The sequence below is a fragment of the Myotis nattereri genome, assembly GCF_964212035.1.
Source record: "Myotis nattereri genome assembly, chromosome: 1".
NCBI classification, from domain to species: domain Eukaryota; kingdom Metazoa; phylum Chordata; class Mammalia; order Chiroptera; family Vespertilionidae; genus Myotis; species Myotis nattereri.
In genome coordinates this window covers 87,014,031-87,032,499 of record NC_138075.1, presented here as the reverse complement: position 1 = coordinate 87,032,499, position 18,469 = coordinate 87,014,031, and the positions used below count along the sequence as shown (strand labels likewise).

General features: G+C 36.3%; 1 protein-coding gene across 1 annotated transcript in view; it reads right to left on the bottom strand.

The window, feature by feature from the left end:
- The window catches only part of AKAP6 (A-kinase anchoring protein 6), a 509,747-nt gene that overhangs the window by 46,676 nt on the left and 444,602 nt on the right, over positions 1–18,469 (bottom strand). The window contains exon 13 of the mRNA XM_081089857.1: positions 2,169–2,384. Coding sequence (XP_080945983.1) covers positions 2,169–2,384 — 216 coding nt within the window. The remainder of the gene's footprint in view (positions 1–2,168; positions 2,385–18,469) is intronic.

Below are 18,469 nucleotides of genomic sequence, written 5' to 3'. Positions count from 1 at the left end.
CTGAAAATAGCCATCAGCCCCTCACCCAGGCTGACCAGGCACCTCAGTGGGGACTCCTACTCTGAAGGAGGTGTGACCAGCCTGCAAACAGCCATCAGCCCCTCACCCAGGCTGGCCAGGCACCCCAGTGGGGACCCCCACCCTGAAGGGAGTATGGCCAGCCTGAAAATGGCCCTCAGCCCCTCACCCAGGCTGGCCAGGAACCCCAGTTGGACCCCCACCCTGATCCAGGACACCCTTCAGGGCAAACCAGCCGGCCCCCACCCGTGCACCAGGCCTCTATTCTATATAATAAAAGGGTAATATGCAAATTGACCCTAACAGCATAACAACTGGGAATCACTGGTCACTATGACACACACTGACCACCAGGGGGAAGACGCCCAATACAGGAGATGCCTCCTGGTGGTCAGTGTGCTCCCACAAGGGGAGCTCTGCTCAGCCATAAGCCAGGCTGCCAGCTCCCAGCACAGCAGTGGTGGCGGGAGCCTCTCCTGCCTCCTCAGCAGTGCTAAGGATGTCCGACTGAAGCTTAAGCCTGCTCCCCACTGGCAAGTGGACTTCCCCAAGGGCTCCTGGGCTGCCAGAGGGATGTCTGTCTGCCAGCTTAGGCCCAATCCCCTGGGGAGCAGGCATAAGCCAGCAGGTGGACATCCCCCGAGGGGTCCTGGACTGTAAGAGGGTACAGGCCAGGCTGAGGGACCCCAAGTGCACAATTTTTGTGCACTGGGCCTCTAGTACTTTATAAATATATTTTTTAAAATAAAAGAGCGAGAAGGCTTACTGATTCATTGTCTCTTCTGTTCCCAGTCCCCAATGCCAGAGACATCAGACTACAAATTAAGGCTTTGTTGAAATTATAATTCATAGGAGAGGCCTGTTTTTCAGAAAAGATTATTACATTTGATTTTCAATTTTGAATACTGAACTTTCCAAACACATAGAACTGATGATATAAACATTCAAGAAACACTTTCCATTATATCATTTATGTATGCATGTATATTTGTATTTCATGTACATAGGCCAAACATAACAATTGGGCCTTCAAGTAATAGATATTGACTTCAAGGTCATTTGGGGAATGCAATCTTTTTATCACAAAACCCTTTACCTTAAGGATATAAAGGTTTTCTGGACAAGTACATATTCTATATTGTAATAAAACAATTCTGGTTATATATATTTTCTTCATCTAGCAACAGCTTGAATCATAGCAAATTTGGAAAATTCTTAAAATTTTCCTTACCGTAAGCACTGCATTAAAACTCTTAAGAGGAAACATGCTACTTCTCAGCAATACAACTCTATCAGGAGAAGCTCCAAGCAGGAACAATGGAGATTGTTGTACAAATATTAACATATCATATAACAAAAAGGTAGATAGTACACATTATTACATGGCCTTATCTGTGGAACATACACATTGCTCCACATGCTCTGAGAATGGTAAGCCACCTTTGAGGAAAATTTTCATGTGTATTTTATGATCCTATATAATAAAAGCCTAATATGTTAAGTGTCCCGTTGTCCAGTCGTCTGTTCAACCAATCAAAGCATAATATGGTAATGATATGCTAAGGTCACTCAACCACTCACTATGATGTGCACTGACCACCAGGGGGCAGACTCTCCGACTGGTAGATTAGCTTGCTACTGGGGTCCGGCCAATTCGGACTGAGCGAGATGGGCCGGACATGCCCTGAGCCTTCCCATGGTCCCTCCCTGGCCCCGATTGTGCACTGGTGGGGTCCCTCGGCCTGGCCTGAACCCTTTCAGAATCAGGGATCCCTCAGAGGATGTTGGAGAGCTGGTTTCGGCCTGAACCCGCAGGCCAGGCTGAGAGAACCCACTGGTGCACGAATTCGTGCACCGGGCCTCTAGTTAAGTAATATTGTTGGTGAAGAAATGATGAAAAGATTTGATGGCTTTGTTTGCTAAGGTTAAGCAAAACATCCATGTGATTTTTAAAAAAATTCCACAAGATACACTAAAATGCATCTTATTAGTAGGTGAATAAATCTGTGTTATGATAAATGGAGTTTAATTTAGTGGTTGGAGATAGCTATCCCTTTAATTAGCAAAATGAACTCATATTCTAAGCCCTGAAAGAATATTGTCTGAGAAAAATGAGAGATCATTATACTTAAAAAAAAAAATTCACTCACCGACTCCGTTCCCATCTTCTTTTGTAGCCGTGTTTGCCACTGGACGGCTTGCATGACAATGGCTTCCCACCTCCTCTCGAGATTCACAATGATCAGTTGCATGGGCTGGTGGTCCGCGCTCAGGTTGCAGGTCTCCCCACCATCCAGAAGGTGCTGGCATAACCGCAGGATGGAGGCCACTCCACGCCGCCGCTGCTTGATTTCACCACAGAGCGACTGCAACACAGAGGGGGCCAAGCCATGAGTGTTCACAGGGCAGAGTCTTCTAAGACATGAGACCCACTCTTCCACCATCATTGTAGTGACATGCCCAGCTATGAACAAGTGAACAAGGAGGACTCTGGAGTCGCTTTTAGATGGAGGTCTCTTATAGACAGCCAACTAATGCCAAGCAATTGAGCTGCATCCCAATCCTCTTCCCTTTTTCACTGATTTCTTCATCTAAAATGTTGGGTCCCACCTTAACAGCTAGGTGATTTATAATTTAATAAAATAAATCATTGGGTTAGATGAATGCCAAACAGATTAAATGCTTTGATTCAAAGTCCCAAGAAACACAAAAGACAGAAGTTCTCCAAATAGAAATTTTTTTTCCAAATTTACTCTCATATTTTTGGGGCCAAAAGTTTAGTTTCCTGCTGGCTGGGTATAAGTTAAATAAGATTGTAAAGGATTTTTATATATAACATCTATTATTTGACAAAAGAAGATAAGCAACATTGCTCTGCAGAAGCTTGACTAACAAAGCAGTAATGTTCTGAAAACAGAAATTAGAATCCTGGATTATTATTGCACTATTTGTTGGCTCTGTTTCCTTTTAATAAATATTCACACTATTTAAGAAGAATATGCATGCATCAAAATAGCATTTTGCCCCCAGAAGCATTTGTATTGCTGTAGTGACCCTAAGCTGAACGATTCAAGCAAAATAGTGCACACATGTCTAAAAATATTATATCTTTTTGTTGCCTACGGATAGTATATAAGTGATATTCTAATTCAAAGCCTTTAGGAGAAATGATGATTATATCAAACATCGCTGCATTACTAATCTCCTGCTACTGCCACAATCGGACTGTTCTAATAGTTAACAGATTGCTTATTAATCAACAAGGGTAAACAAGACAATGCAATTTCATTTAGTGTGAGACTTTTAATGCCTGAAAGTATTTGTGCTTAAAATGTTAATCTAGATAAGGCTTCATTAGAAGTCCTAAAATGATTCAGTGCGGTTCATTGAAATGTGCATAGAGTGGTAGTAGATCAGCAGGTGGACATTTCATACAGATGTTCCACTTATTGGTATAGTACATGCTATAGCCATTTAAATGACCCTAACTCAGTAATAGCTGGAATTCTATTATTTCTATAATGAGAGAACCCTGTACCCTTAATATTTCTGAATTTTAAATGAGGTGAGTGACAATTTCTCAAACCTCTATTTATGGCAAAATATGACTAGGAATTTTATTATTCAATTTATACCAATGTGGCATTTTTAGTTATGTTTCCTGAACTTACCCTTATTTCTTTTCCTAGGGTTCATTACTATTTTCCTATATAACTCCTGATAGTAACCACAGGGTCTGACAAATTTTTTTACTGATGCTATTCATTAGCTCAGTGCTGAATGAGGAGAAACCCCCAGACATTCAACATAAACCTGAGGTCTACTAAAGCAACAGGCATTGCTTCCATAGCTCCAATCCTGCTAATTGTCCCACCCCCACACATATTCTCTCTCTCTCTTTCTCTATCTCTCTCTCAACTGTTTTAAAAAACTGTTCATATTCAATATTTGATTTTTGGGTCTTCACAATTGTAAATTTTTTATTTAAATATCTGAAGAACTTAGCCTGTATTCTAAATAAAAAATTTATCTTATATGCACACTTGGGGAGTCATAGTACTTTAAAAAGGAGGGGTAAATTGGGAATTTTACTCGACCAATGTATTTTTCAGTACTTTTTATATCTAGAAGATATAATTGATAAAATACATTTTTCTACATAAATGGGTTACCGTGACAACCATTAAAATATACATGTTCATTTATAATCACAAACACATACTAAATGAAATCAGTGAATTTTCTAGCAGTGTTTCTTAGATCTGTAGTGTATATTCTTTCCATGATAAACTATGCATAGAGAAATGTGAAATATAACTACATAGGAACAAATGATTATAACCCTTTTTGTCTTCCATTTTCAGGGAAATGTACTTTTAAACAGAAACCCAAACTAAGCAATCTAGTTAAAGCACAGAAATAAGACAAATGTACTAGTATCCCTGTCTCCCAGACCTCCTCAAATGTATATTGCACCTTCCATCAACTAGGCACTGTTTCAAGCACACAGGCTTAAAAAAGGAGCAGGTTACTGCTCCTTCTCTCCAGGAGCTGAGAGTCTACTGGAGGTGGACTATACAAATAAGAACAATAGCTGGAAGCTTTTTTATGACTGCTTCAATTCCTTCCTTAGTTATTGGCCTATTGAGATTTTTAGAATCTTCCTGATTGAGTTTGGAAGGTTGTATTTTTCTAGAAATATTTCCATTTCCTCCAGGTTGTCTAGTTTGTTGGAATAGAGTTGTTCATAGTATTTTTTTTAACAATCCTTTGTATTTCTGTGGGGTCTGGTGTTATTTCACCTCTTTCATTTCTGATTTTGTTTATTTGGATCCTTTCACTTTGCTTCTTGGTGAGCCTGGCTAGAGGTTCATCAATCTTGTTTATCCTTTCAAAGAACCAGCTCTTGGTTTCATTGATACTTTTTATTGGGTGTTTTTTTTTTTTTTTTTGGTCTCTATGTCATTCATTTCTGTTCTGATCTTTATTATGTCCTTCCTTCTGCTCACTCTGGGCTTTTCTTGTTGTTCTATTTCTAATTATTTGAGTTGTAGAGTTAGATGATTTATTGCCATTTTTTCTTGTTGGTTTTTTTTTTTTTTGAGGTAGGCCTCTAGAGCTATAAACTTCCCTCTCAGGACTGCTTTCATAGATTTTGGATTGTTGTGCTTTTATTGTCATTAGTTTCCATGATATTTTTAATTTCTTCTTTGATCTCTTTTAGTAACCCAATCATTGTTTAATAGCATGCTATTCAGCTTCCAAGTGTTCGAATTTTTTGGATTGTTTTTATTGTAGTTTATTTCTAATATTATGCCATTGTTGTCTGAGAAAATGCTTGATATGAATTAAATCTTCTTGAATTTGAGGAGATTTTGCTTGTGACCAATTATGTGGTCTATTTTTGAAAATGTCCCATGTGCACTTGAGAAGAACGTATATTCCATGGCTTTGGGGTGAAATGCTCTGAAGATGTCAATTAAGTTCATCTGATCTAGTGAGTCATTTAGGATTGCTGCTTCTTTGCTGATTTTTTGTCTAGAGGATTTATCCAGTGATGTCAATGGTATATTAAAGTCCCCTACTATGATTGTAAAATCTATCCTCTTCATACTATTCCAAAAAATTCAAGAGGAAGGACCACTTCCAAGCTCATTCTATGAAGCCAGCATCACCCTAATACCAAAACCCGATAAAGACAATACAATGAAAGAGAATTACAGGTCAATATCCCTCATGAAGATAGATTCCAAAATCCTCAACAAAATCCTAGCAAATAGGATCCAGCAGTACATCAGAAAGATCATACACCATGACCAAGTAGGATTTATCCAAGGGATGCAAGGATGGTACAATACCCACAAATCAATAAATGTGATAGATCACATAAACAAATTGAGAGATAAAAAATCACAGAGTCATATCAATTGATGCAGAAAAAGCATTTGACAAAATCCAACACCCTTTCTTGATAAAAACTCTCAGCAAGGTGGGAATAGAAGGATCATACCTCAACATAATAAAAGCCATATATGAAAAACCCACAGCCAACATCATACTCAATGGGCAAAAACTAAAATCATTTCCCCTAAGAACAGGAACAAGACAGGGACGTCCACTTTCACCCCTCTTGTTTGACATAGTACTGGAAGTACTAGCCATTGTGATCAGACAAGAAGAAGAAATAAAAGGCATCCAAATTGGAAAAGAAGAAGTAAAACTGTTCTTATTTGCAGATGACATAATACACATAGAAAACCCTAAAGACTCCATCAAAAAATTATTAGACTTAATAAATGAATTTGGCAATGTAGCAGGATACAAAATTAACGCCAAGAAATCTATGGCATTTTTATACACCAATAATGAACTTACAGAAAGAGAGACTAAAAAAGCAATCCCATTTACCATCACATCAAAAATATTAAGATGCCTAGGAATAAACTTAACTAAGGAGGTAAAAGACCTATATGCGGAAAACTACAGGACACTGAAAAAAGAGATAGAGGAAGACATAAACAGATGGAAGAACATACTGTGTTCATGGATTGGTAGAATCAACATCATCAAAATGTCCATACTACCCAAAGCAATCTATTGATTCAATGCAATCCCCATTAAAATACGAATGGCATATTTCACAGACCTAGAACAAACTTTCCAAAAATTCATCTGGAATAAAAAAAGACCCTGAATAGCTGCAGCAATCCTGAGAAAGAAGAACAAAGTAGGTGGGATCTCAATACCAGATATCAAGCTGCATTACAAAGCCATTGTTCTCAAAACTGCCTGATACTGGCACAAAAACAGATATATAGATCAATGGAATACAATAGAGAACCTAGGAATTGACCCAAACCACTATGCTCAATTAATATTAGACAAAGGAGGCATGAACATACAATGGAGTCAAGACAGTCTCTTCAATAAATGGTGTTGGGAAAATTGACCAAATACATGCAAAAAAAATGAAACTAGACCACCAACTTACACCATACACAAAAATAAACTCAAAATAGATAAAGGACTTAAACCTAAGACGGGAAACCATAAAAATACTAGAGGAATCCACAGGCAGCAAAATCTCAGACAGATGCTGAAGCAATTTCTTCACTGATAATGCTCCTAGGGCAATGGAAACTAAAGAGAAAATAAACAAATGGGACCACAATAAAAAGCTTTTGCACGGCAAAAGAAACCATCAACAAAACAAAAAGAAAGCCCACTGCATGGGAGAACATATTTTCTAATGTTATCACTGATAAAGGTTTAATCTCCAACATTTACAGGGAACTCATACAACTTAACAAAAAGAAGATAAACAATCCAATAAACAAAATGGGCAATGGACCTAAATAGATACTTTTTGAAAGAAGACAGAAGGAAGGCCAAGAGACATATGAAAACATGCTCAAAGTTACTAATCATCCAAGAGATGCAAATCAAAAGGACAATGTGGTACCATCTCACACCTGTCGGAATGGCTATCATCAACAAATCAACAAACAAGTGCTGGAGAGGATGTGGAGAAAAGGAACACTCGTGCACTGCTGGTGGGAATGCAGACTGGTCCAACCACTGTGAACAGTATAAAGTTTCCTCAAAAAACTCAAAATGGAACTCCCATTTGACCCTGTGATCCCACTTCTAGGAATATACCCCAAGAAACTAGAAACACCAATCAGAAAGGATATATGCACCCCTATGTTCATAGCAGCACAATTCGCCATAGCTAAGATTTAGAAACAGCCCAAGTGCCCATTAGCAGATCAGTGGATTAGAAAACAGTGGTACATCTACACAATGGAATACTATGCTGTGGTAAAAAAGAAGTTCTTACTATTTGCAACAGCATGGATGGAACTGGACAGCATCATGCTAAGTGAAATAAGCCAGTCAGAGAAAGATAAATATTACATGATCTCACTCATTTATGGAATATAATGAACAACATAAACTGATGTACAAAAACAGATCCAGAGACAGAGAATCATCGATCAGAACATCAAACCTCAGAGGGAAGGTAGGGGAGGGTGGGGGTAAGAGGGAGAGATCAACCAAAGGACTTGTATGCAAGCATATATGCCTAACTAACGGACACAGACAACAGGGAGGTGAGGACATGAGTGGTGGTGGTGGGGGGGGGGTGGTTAATAGGAGGATAAGGACACATATGTAATACCTTAATCAATAAAGAAATTTTAAAAATTAAAAAAGATCAAAGCCAGAACAATGCAGAAAGGGAAGTGCTGACAGGAGTTTATGCAAGTTGCTGTTTGAAGAGTTGGTGAAATTGTCAAGGAAACAGTGTGGTCCAAGTTGGATGGTGATGGTTATAAGGATAGAAGGTCCGAGGGTAGTGAAGACCTGGGGGGTGGGTAGGTACTAAGGGGAGGGGGAAAAGGGGGGGTTATGGAAGATATCTGTAACACTATCAATAATAAAAAATACATTTAAAAAGAAAAAATATATATAAGAAAAATAAATAAATAAATAATAGACTGTCTAGATTAGAAGCAAGTGGCCTGGGGCAGTGAGAGTACCTAGTGTGTTGGGAGCCGGGGCTAACTGGAAAAGGAAGTAAGGAACATAAAATTTTGGAATGCTGTTCATTGCCAATTTTGAAGCATTTTCCTTGACATCTAATTAAATTATGTTGGTTCCCAAACACAGTTTTATTGTCTTCCCAGAAAAGTTCAAAGACAAAAGAGGGAAAGAAAATTTAAAAACAAAAACAATTAATTATTAATATGCATAAGAAAGAGATTCCAGATGCTTTTGTATTTTGTTATTCTTATTATTTGGTAATATTTAGGCATTTTTCTCTTACAAGGCTATCTCAGTTAGTATGAAGGTAACTAGCTTAGTGTCATCTCAGAATCCAATTGTTGGACTATAGGTTGGTGTGCTACTTTTAAATTTCTGACAGCCTACTTTATTCACTTATTTTTACATTTCCAGTTAGTTTCCTCATATTACTAAACAGGCAGATTTGCTGTAAAAAAAATGAGAAGTGTAAAAAAGTAAAAATAAAAATTTATAAATTGCTTTTTCGTTTACAATGATCATATCTCCAACCCTCAAGCACGTCAAACCCACCAGCCGCGAGTTTGACATGCTTGCACCACACATCTTTTGGGACATGTTAACAAGAGAGTTACCAACAGGCCGAAGGTTTTTGTTTTACACTTACAGACTGTCAATCTGATTTTCAATTCACCAATGATGATGCAAAGGGATGTTTTTGGTTAATTGTTTTTTTCCCTCTCTGGTCTTCCTCTGTCAACTTTTTTGACTGTTTAAATCATTCATCTTATCAAGCCAAAGGTGATGTAACATCACTCTTGACATTGACTTTAGTTTAATACCATTAAAGGTAAGACACCCAATATCAGTATTTTATTTTCATTATATACTAAATATATGTAGAAGGTACACATATTGCATAGAATGAGTATATCTGCTTGTATAGTCATATAAATGACATTAAACAATAGTGTCATCTCTTACAAAAGCTTATAAGTAAGCTTGAAATAAAATAAAAACTATAATTAGACTGAGGACCAAAATGTGCAATAAGTGAAATGTAAGAGCCAAAGAGGGAAATGAGATATGAGAAGGAAAATAATACCTTAAAAAATACCAAAACCAAGTACATGTTAAAAACAGAGAGAAAAATAAATAAATCTAGCTGAGAAACTACAAAGCAATTTGTCTCCATATCTCTTACATAATTTTATTCGGCAGGTTATTGTAACATCATTAGGTAATAAAGTGGTGAGACTCTGGCTGATCTGTCAAATAGAAAAAAAAAACTATTTATGAAGCAATTCCATTTATAAAGTCAAACATGGCTTTCCCCTCTAGATTGATCAATTGTTTAATGATATTTACTGAGTATGCCTTCTGTGTGGCAAAAACAACAAAGAAGATTAGATCATCACACGTGACACACGCTGCCTTCGATCTGGGTGGAGTGTGGAAATATGTGGAGAGAGAAAGGAAAAGGGAAAAGGGCAAGTGAGGTCGTCTAGTTCGCAGAGTGTCAGGTGGTTAGTCCTAGCCCCCTGCTGCAAGGGTAACTTACACTCTTTCTTCTTTTTTTCTCTTTTGCATTTTCTGTATTTTACCATTTTAATTTCATGAGGTGGATAACTGTCTTCTCTCGATCTGCTAGGTTTTCCAGAGCAAAGTTCTTAGAGTGTGTTCCCCGGGTCACGCAGCATTAGTAACACCTGGGAGCTTGTTGGAAATGCAAATACTCTGGTGGGACTCCACATCTGAACCAGCAACTCTGAGGCAGGCCCCAGTGAAACATAGTTTAATGAACCCTACAGGTGATAACCATGCATGCTACACTTTTTTATGTTGGATGTTGTCATATTTTTTTTTAAAATTTGAAAATCTAAGGAGAAAGAGGTCAGTGCCCCCAACTAACTAGTCTGGTATTGCGTTTTAAAAAATTCTTGCAGAACATTGGTTGAAAAGCAATGCCTTAGCATAATGTTAATCCTCACTGTAGCATGTATCCAGACTATGCACGCTACATTTTGAGACCACTGGTCTACAGAAAACAGAGGGACTTAGCTTTTCAGATAGGAGAATTAATCTAGTTAGACAAGACTTTTAAAAGAAGCATAGAAGTTACAAGTTATAATTTCATAATCAAATGACTGAAAAAATGGAATCCACAATCAATGAATAGATCTTTTTGACCAGTGATACCTTTGTATTAGTAGTATTGACTTGATAACCTCCAGAATTTTCAATATAATTATTAAGAATGCTGATATGTTGCCCTAACTGGGTTGGCTCAGTGGATAGAGCATCGGCCTGTGGACTGAAGGGTGCCAGGTTTGATTCCGGTCAAGGGCATGTACCTTGGTTGCGGGCACACCCCTAGTGGGGGGTGTGCAGGAGGCAGCTGATCGATGTTTCTCTTGCATCGATGTTTCTAACTCTCTATCCCTCTCTCTTCCTCTCTGTAAAAAATCAATAAAATATATTTTTTAAAAAAGAATGCTGATATGTTATGTTGTTTGAATACCATATTTTGGGATATTTGTCTTTTAGTCTTGTTGTCAAATAAATCATTTAGTAATGAACAACTCTAACACATACAGCACTGTGCTAAATTACATAGAAACTTTGCTCTCAGAAAGCTTACATTGTAAAACAAAGCCACAAGGATTATTTGAAAGGTATAAGGCATCAGATATGGATAATGTTAATACCTACAGTCACAGTGTAATAAAAATGCACAGTGGGTTGGAAATGCAAGAGGCTATATTGGTACCTCTATAATTTTTCAGAAGATGCTTTTGGTTGGTCTGGGATTATTATTTTGGGACAAGGTTAGCAAAGATCACATTAAGAATATTTCTTATAGCAATAAACATTTATTGGTATCAATTATGTGCCAAACACCATACTTTTCATTATAGGATTGTCATTGATGGGTAAGAGGCATATAATAAGATGTGGTATCTGTTCCTAAGTGCTTATAATTTGGCTATGAAGAGAAGGCATTGGCTCTTCAAAGTGAGAGAAATCAAAGCGGAGCAAAGGTTTTTGATATGACCTAACCCATCAGGTTGTTGTAGGCTTTGAATGAGGCAAGGGAGGTGGATGTGCTTGGCGAGTACTGAGGAGGTGACCCCAATGTACTGTGGAATGGACATACATGCTAAGTGATGGGCGTTGACTTGGGGGATGAGGAAGAGCATTACTAGCTGGAGGAGACAGACTGATATCCATGGATTAGAAGAAGGCTGTGAAAGTTGCTGAAAATCAAAAAGGTGAAGGAGGAGAAGGGAGGACAGGCATTACATTTGCAGGATTCACATAAGGAAAGGTCCAGAAACCATAACCTTTGTAACACTTTAAAACAGAATGGAAGTTCAAGTGAAATATCATGAAAGTCATAATTCCATTATCCATCAATCCACCTAAATGTACTGATTGAGTGCCTCTTGGGTGCCAGGCACTATTCTCAGTGGTGGGGATATAACAGTGAGCAACAAGATTTCTGCTTTCATAGAACTTACATTCAAATTTGTGGTGGTTATGAAGATGTGGTGAGAAGTTGGAACTAAAACAAATATACAAGAAAATATCAGATAGTGATAGCAGCTATAAAATAAAATAGGGTGATATGATAGAAAGTGGTGGTGGTTGGGGGAGTACTTTAGATTGACATCACATAAAATCAAGTTCAGATGTACAAACAAAATATAACATGTAATAATTTAGATAAGATAATATTTATAAAATCAAGGGTAATTTATGCTATAAAGGCTTGTTTATGCTAAGTATAGAGTATTAATTATTAAATATTGAATGCTTACTAAAAAATAAATGGAATTTTAAAAGCTCTTGGTACATTTAAGTCAGGAAAAAATAGTCTTTTCAACAAGTGGTGCTGGGACAATTGGATATCCACATGCAAAAGGATGAATTGGACTCCCACCTCACACCATATGCAAAAATAACTCAAATTGGATCTTGGACCTAAATAGAAGTGCTACAACTAAAACAATCTTAAAAGAAAACATAGGTGTAAATCCTTATGACCTTGGGCTAGGCAATTTTTTTTTAGATAACACACCAAAAGTGCAAGTGACTTTTCGACAACTTAATTTTGATTAAAATCAAAATTAAGTTGTCCAAAAGTAAAAACTTTTGGTCTTTAAATGACACCATAAAAAAGTAAAAAAAAGCCCTAACCAGTTTGACTCAGTGGATAGAATGTCAACCTACAGACCACAGGACCCCAGGTTTGATTTCCGTCAAGGGCCCTGGCTGGGGCTCGTGCAGGAGGAAACCAATTGATGTGTTTCTCTTACATCGTCATTTCTCTCTGTCTTTCCCTCTCTCTTCCACTTTCTCTAAAAATCAATGGAAAATATCCTCAGGTGAAGATTTAAAAAAAAGAGAGTAAAAAGATAAGCCACAGAATGGGAGAAAATATATGAAAATTATGTGTTTGATAAAGGACTTGTATCCAGAATATATAAAGAACTCTTAAAACTCAACAATATAAAGACAAGTAACTCAATTCTTAAAATGGGCAGAATATTTGAATGGACATTTCTACAAAGAAGACATACAAGTGGCCAATTAATATATGAAAAGACATTCAGTCATCAAGGCAATGTGAATCTAAATCACAATATTAGATACTACTTCACCCCTACTAGGATGCCCTCGCCAGAAAAAAACACACAAACTAACTCAGGAATAATGTTGGTGGGGATGTAGAGAAATCCATATTATATTTCCTTAAATGGTTAAACATAGGATTATCATATGATCCAACAATTTCTCTCCTAGGTATATGCCTCCAAAATTGAAAACATGAAAAACACACAAAAACCTGTAGACAACTATGCATAGCTGCATTATTCATAATAGCCAAAAAGTGGAAAAACACAAATACCCATCAATGGATGAATGGATAATAAATGTACATCCATACAACAAAATATTATTTGGCAATAAAAATGAAAGAAGTCCTAATACATACCAATACATACTACAACATGGATGAACCTTGAAAACATTATGCTCAGTGAAAGAAACTAGTCACAAAAGACCACATATTGTACGATTCTATTTTATATAAAATGCCCAGAATAGGCAAACGTACAGAAACAGAAAGTATATTAGTGGTTACCAGGAGCTGCAGTCCAGGGGGAGAAGGGAGTGCTAATGTGTAGGGGGTTTCTTTTGGGGGTGATGAAAACATTCTGAAATTAGATGTTATGGTATGTGAATTAAATTTCAGTAAAGATGTTATTTTTAAAAATCACTTGGTAAGTCCAGGTATATATTATCAACCACATACCTGATTATATAACCAGAGAATTTACCATTCTTTTAGAATGTGTCATAACAACAGACCCTATAATATTATTAATACCATCCAGTCATCATGGTTTTGCAACCCTGGGTCGATACACAGACTAACACATTCACAAAGGCAAACTTAGAGCTTTTATTTTTTTTAAAAAAAGTAATGGCTATATAGTTTCCTGGAATAGAGTCATAACCACAAACCTATAAATCTCAGATAAGACATTCTTCTATATAATAAAAATAATGCAGTACCTTTTTAAAATATAGCTATCATACTTCTAGAAATAGCATAAAACAAAAACAGAAAAGTAGACCATGGATCTGGAAAAGAAGCTGAAGAAAATGTGAAAGTTAAAAATGTTAGTTACGTCTAATTATTCCAGTGATGAGTTTCATATATAGTCATATACATTTTAATCTATTGTGTTGTTGGTGCCAGTACAAAGTATATGAGAGATCTGACATATCAAATATACTTCATCAAAGATCATTCTGAGTTGACCACATATACCTGAAACAGTACAAAATAAAAATAATGTTATGTTTTCTTTAAATTTTTAATCAAGATTTACTTCAATGCAAAGTAATAACCAACAATCATTGTCTTATTAATTGCAACAGCACTATTCTTAGCTATTTTACTAGCTATTTTCACTAATCTCTTAAACCAATGACAAACAGTTTTGTATTTCTGTATGCTGTGAATTTTTAAGTATATTATATGTATTGACTCATTTAATCCTCACAACAGTACTATGAAATATATATTGCTGTCATCTACTATTTTATAAGTGAAGAAATGGAGACACAGAGAGGTTAAGTATCTGATCAGAGATAACACAGCTAACAACGCCAAAAGCAGAATTGTAAACCGTGCAACATGAATTCAGAGCCAATTCACAAAAACACTATGCTACACTGCCTTTCATAAGAGAGCTGAAAAGCTTATAAGATTTCCACATTATCAGACTATCTCTGCCCCTGACTCCTAAGCAGAAGCGGCAACAGCCATAAATAAAGTTGTTGTTAAGAGAGCCAACAACTTTTGTACACCATTCAGGTTCTATCTTCTACCCATTCATCATCCTGCAAATATGTTAATAATTAGTAATCTATGCAACTCCTAAGGGTGGTTATGATAGCAGAAATGTAAAAAATACTAATCCGTTCATTAAACAAATATTTATTAAACATCGACTATAACAGGCACTCTTCTGAGTGTTTGAGATACATCAGTGAACAAAATAGACAAAACTTTCTGCCCTCAAGAACCTCATATTATAGCAGACAGTAGGAGATAATCTCTTTTCTGAGAAAGCTATAATTTATATAAAAAATAAAGAAGAGACTGAACAAAAGTAGGAAACATTCATTAGACAAACGATTATCAAAGTTGCCAACAAGGGGTCAGCAGATCTTTTGGTCCTTATAGCTTCATTCTTGAACCAATTATCTGCTTAACTTAATACCTAGTAGGTTGCAAATAAAAATTTCCATCCTGAAATTGTAAAGGAGTAATCCTTCAAGACAGCCAAAAATTAAAATACCTAAGTGAAGTATGAATGATGTCTTGCATATTTTAAAGAAAATGTGAGCAAATGACATCTATGTGTTTTAACTGATTCCAAACTTAAAAGAAAATGTCAGACAATACAGAAACTCAGCTCCATTGCAAACCCTGGGACTTAATCTATATTGAAACTAAATATTCTATAAGCATGCAGTGAAGTGCAAAAAATAGCAATTGAAAAATGACATGATTAAATGGCACGACATGCAATCATTTGCTCTCAATTATATCAATGTATCTTCTTCATTTCTAGAAGTCAGGCAGAAATATTGTTTTTTAAATGCCTCTATTAAATTGGTCACCAATAATAAAATAGATGAGAGTCCTAATAAGCTCATTTACATAACATATATCATACACTACAAAACTATTCTCTCCAAACAGTTTTGCTCATAGATTTGTCTCCTGGTTGTCATGAGTCTTTGCTACGTTAGCAGATTTTAAAAGCATAGTACTGCCGTCAGGACCATTTGCAGAAAAATGTTTATGAAACTTTTCTAGTTAACCCTTGTCAGGATCCTTATTGCTAATTATGGAAAAGGTATTGATATAATATCTTGGCTGTCACATTTTATTATGATGATGATAGAAGCAGAATCTAGGTCTGACATTTTGGAAATACCATCTAATTGCAAGTCAGAAACAGAGAATGACAGTTTTAAGTAGATTATAACTTCTATCAAAATAACAAACTGCCTTATTTAATGTAAAAACTAGATTTTAAAAATAGTATTAAAGCTCCTGAATTGGTTCGCCAAGCACATCTCTATTGGCTCCTTGAAGTGGATCTAGGATTTGTGCCAAAATAATTTAAAAATTGTACATGATAATACAGGTCTAGATTCCAACACTAAATGATTTCTTATAACCATTTAAAATAAAATATTTTCAGTGAATACTTTCATATGTAAGAAAAATCATCTCCCCTCTGTTCATCTAGGCAGCAGTGAGGTCCAAAGGTCAGTCCCCTTTGCCTCTGTGGCCTAATTAGCCTGACCTTTGACCTAGAAAAAATCTTACTTTTTCTTGCAATATAGTATCCTCACCAATTAAGTTGAATCATTAAGTACCAGGACTATTCATTAATACTGAACGGTGTCATCAAGAAAAAAAAGGTCATTATTCTTTTATAAATACTCTTTTTTGTTTTTTGTTTTGTTTGTACCTTTATGTATTGAAAAAATATTAATTATATTTGGAAAGGAGTATTTCTAGTCTCCTCAGCTATTTTTTTTTTTAGCTGTGAACCAAAATATAATAACCATTCTAAAAATGCAGACCCTCATGTGTATTCCATGGAAGCTGATGATATCCCTGTGTGGCATTCTTTAATTTCTCTGTGACTTTCCCTATACTAGGTTAAGTACTTTTAAATATGTTTGTTTTTAAGAATCAAGCTCAGTGGTCCTGTGCTTAGTTCATATTCACATGCAATTAGTAATATGTTATATATTTCCTTTTCTAAATTAAAAACACTATTAAAATTCCAGACATACAAAACAATATGAAGATTAAGTTACTCTGAAGAAAACTGTAATAGCTTACAGATTGCTTGTATCATTACTAAAATGCTGGTATCTATTACAGAGTCTCCCTGGAATAAAGAATGCACTTTTGGCAATAATCTTTTAAAAACATGTCCATTATTGTAAAGATGCTAAACCAGTTTGCAATTTTAGAAAGGTACTTTTAGCAATAAAGGGGAAAGGCTGCTGGATATAAATGCAACTTAGCCATTCTACCACAAAATACCTTTTCTTAAAATTCTACCATCACTCCTTTCCTGAGCAGATAAGGCATTAATTGCCATTTATTTTTCATTATTATATTTTGAAATCTATTTACACTATTATACTTTTTATCTCGTATTGATTCCATGGGAACCATTTCAAAAAAATTCTGGGGACCGGATGAAGGTGATTTTCTTCTCTAAGTAACCTGTCCATCCCGGTACCTAAACTCATCTGTGCTTAATGGGTTTTGCGTATTTACTGGCCAGGCCAAAGGAAGAGCCATTGCAGTCCTGAGGAGAGGAGGAAAAGAATTCTTTATGACAAGGTGCAGCGCCATACACCCTGGAGGCTAAATATGAGAAAAGGATCAGAATAAAGACCACACCTGGAGAATGAAAGACTATTAGGAAGGAAAGCAAGAGAACACAGGAGCAAGGACGACCCATGAGGAATTCCCAGGGATAATGTGAAACACCCAGGAGAGGACAGAGTCTTAGCATAATTAGTTTTATGACTCACTCAACTCTGATGCATGGTATTTCTCTAGCTCTCTCATCCATACACAGTTAGCTACTCTTCACCCTTCTCTTCCAAACAAACAAATAAACCCTATTTTTTCCAGACCTATCTCAGGCTAACTTGCTTCTTATTTCCTATGAAGCCATTCCTGGAACTTATCACAAAGCTCAGAGTGTTACTTCAAGGATAACAGTTAGGAATTGGTATTGTGGGGAAGTATTCCTGTAATTCCACAATCCTACAGATGGAAAATAAATGAATTCAAGAATGCTAGGGGCAAAGTTAGAATGCAGGAGAGAGTCAGGGCTATGGGGTATAGCACCACTTAAAAAGGCAGAAAATGGTATGAGGGGCAAAAAGTCAGTATTAGAAAGACCCTTCTGTTCATTCATATACTCCTCCCTAACCTAGAAGAAGCTGAGGTATAGACAGCTCTATAAACTTCATTTTTCTGATTTTATTTTCATAGCATATAAAAGAAATAGGATATTTTCCTATGAGCTTGGACTACTGGGAATTTGCATCTTAGCTTTTCCCTTTGTGTTTGTTGTGGAAGCCCAGGGAAACCCAACTCTTTCCTACCAGTTGTCAGTATTCCCAGATGTGCAGTAATACTAACCACACTCTCGGGGTCATTTAGAAGTTTAACTAATATATAAAGGCCAAGCACTTTTCAACTCTTATATTAGGTAGCAGAGAGACGCTAAATATTAGCTAACTGGTAAATTGCTATAATGATTATTTAGCTCAAAGCAATATTCTGGACCCTTGT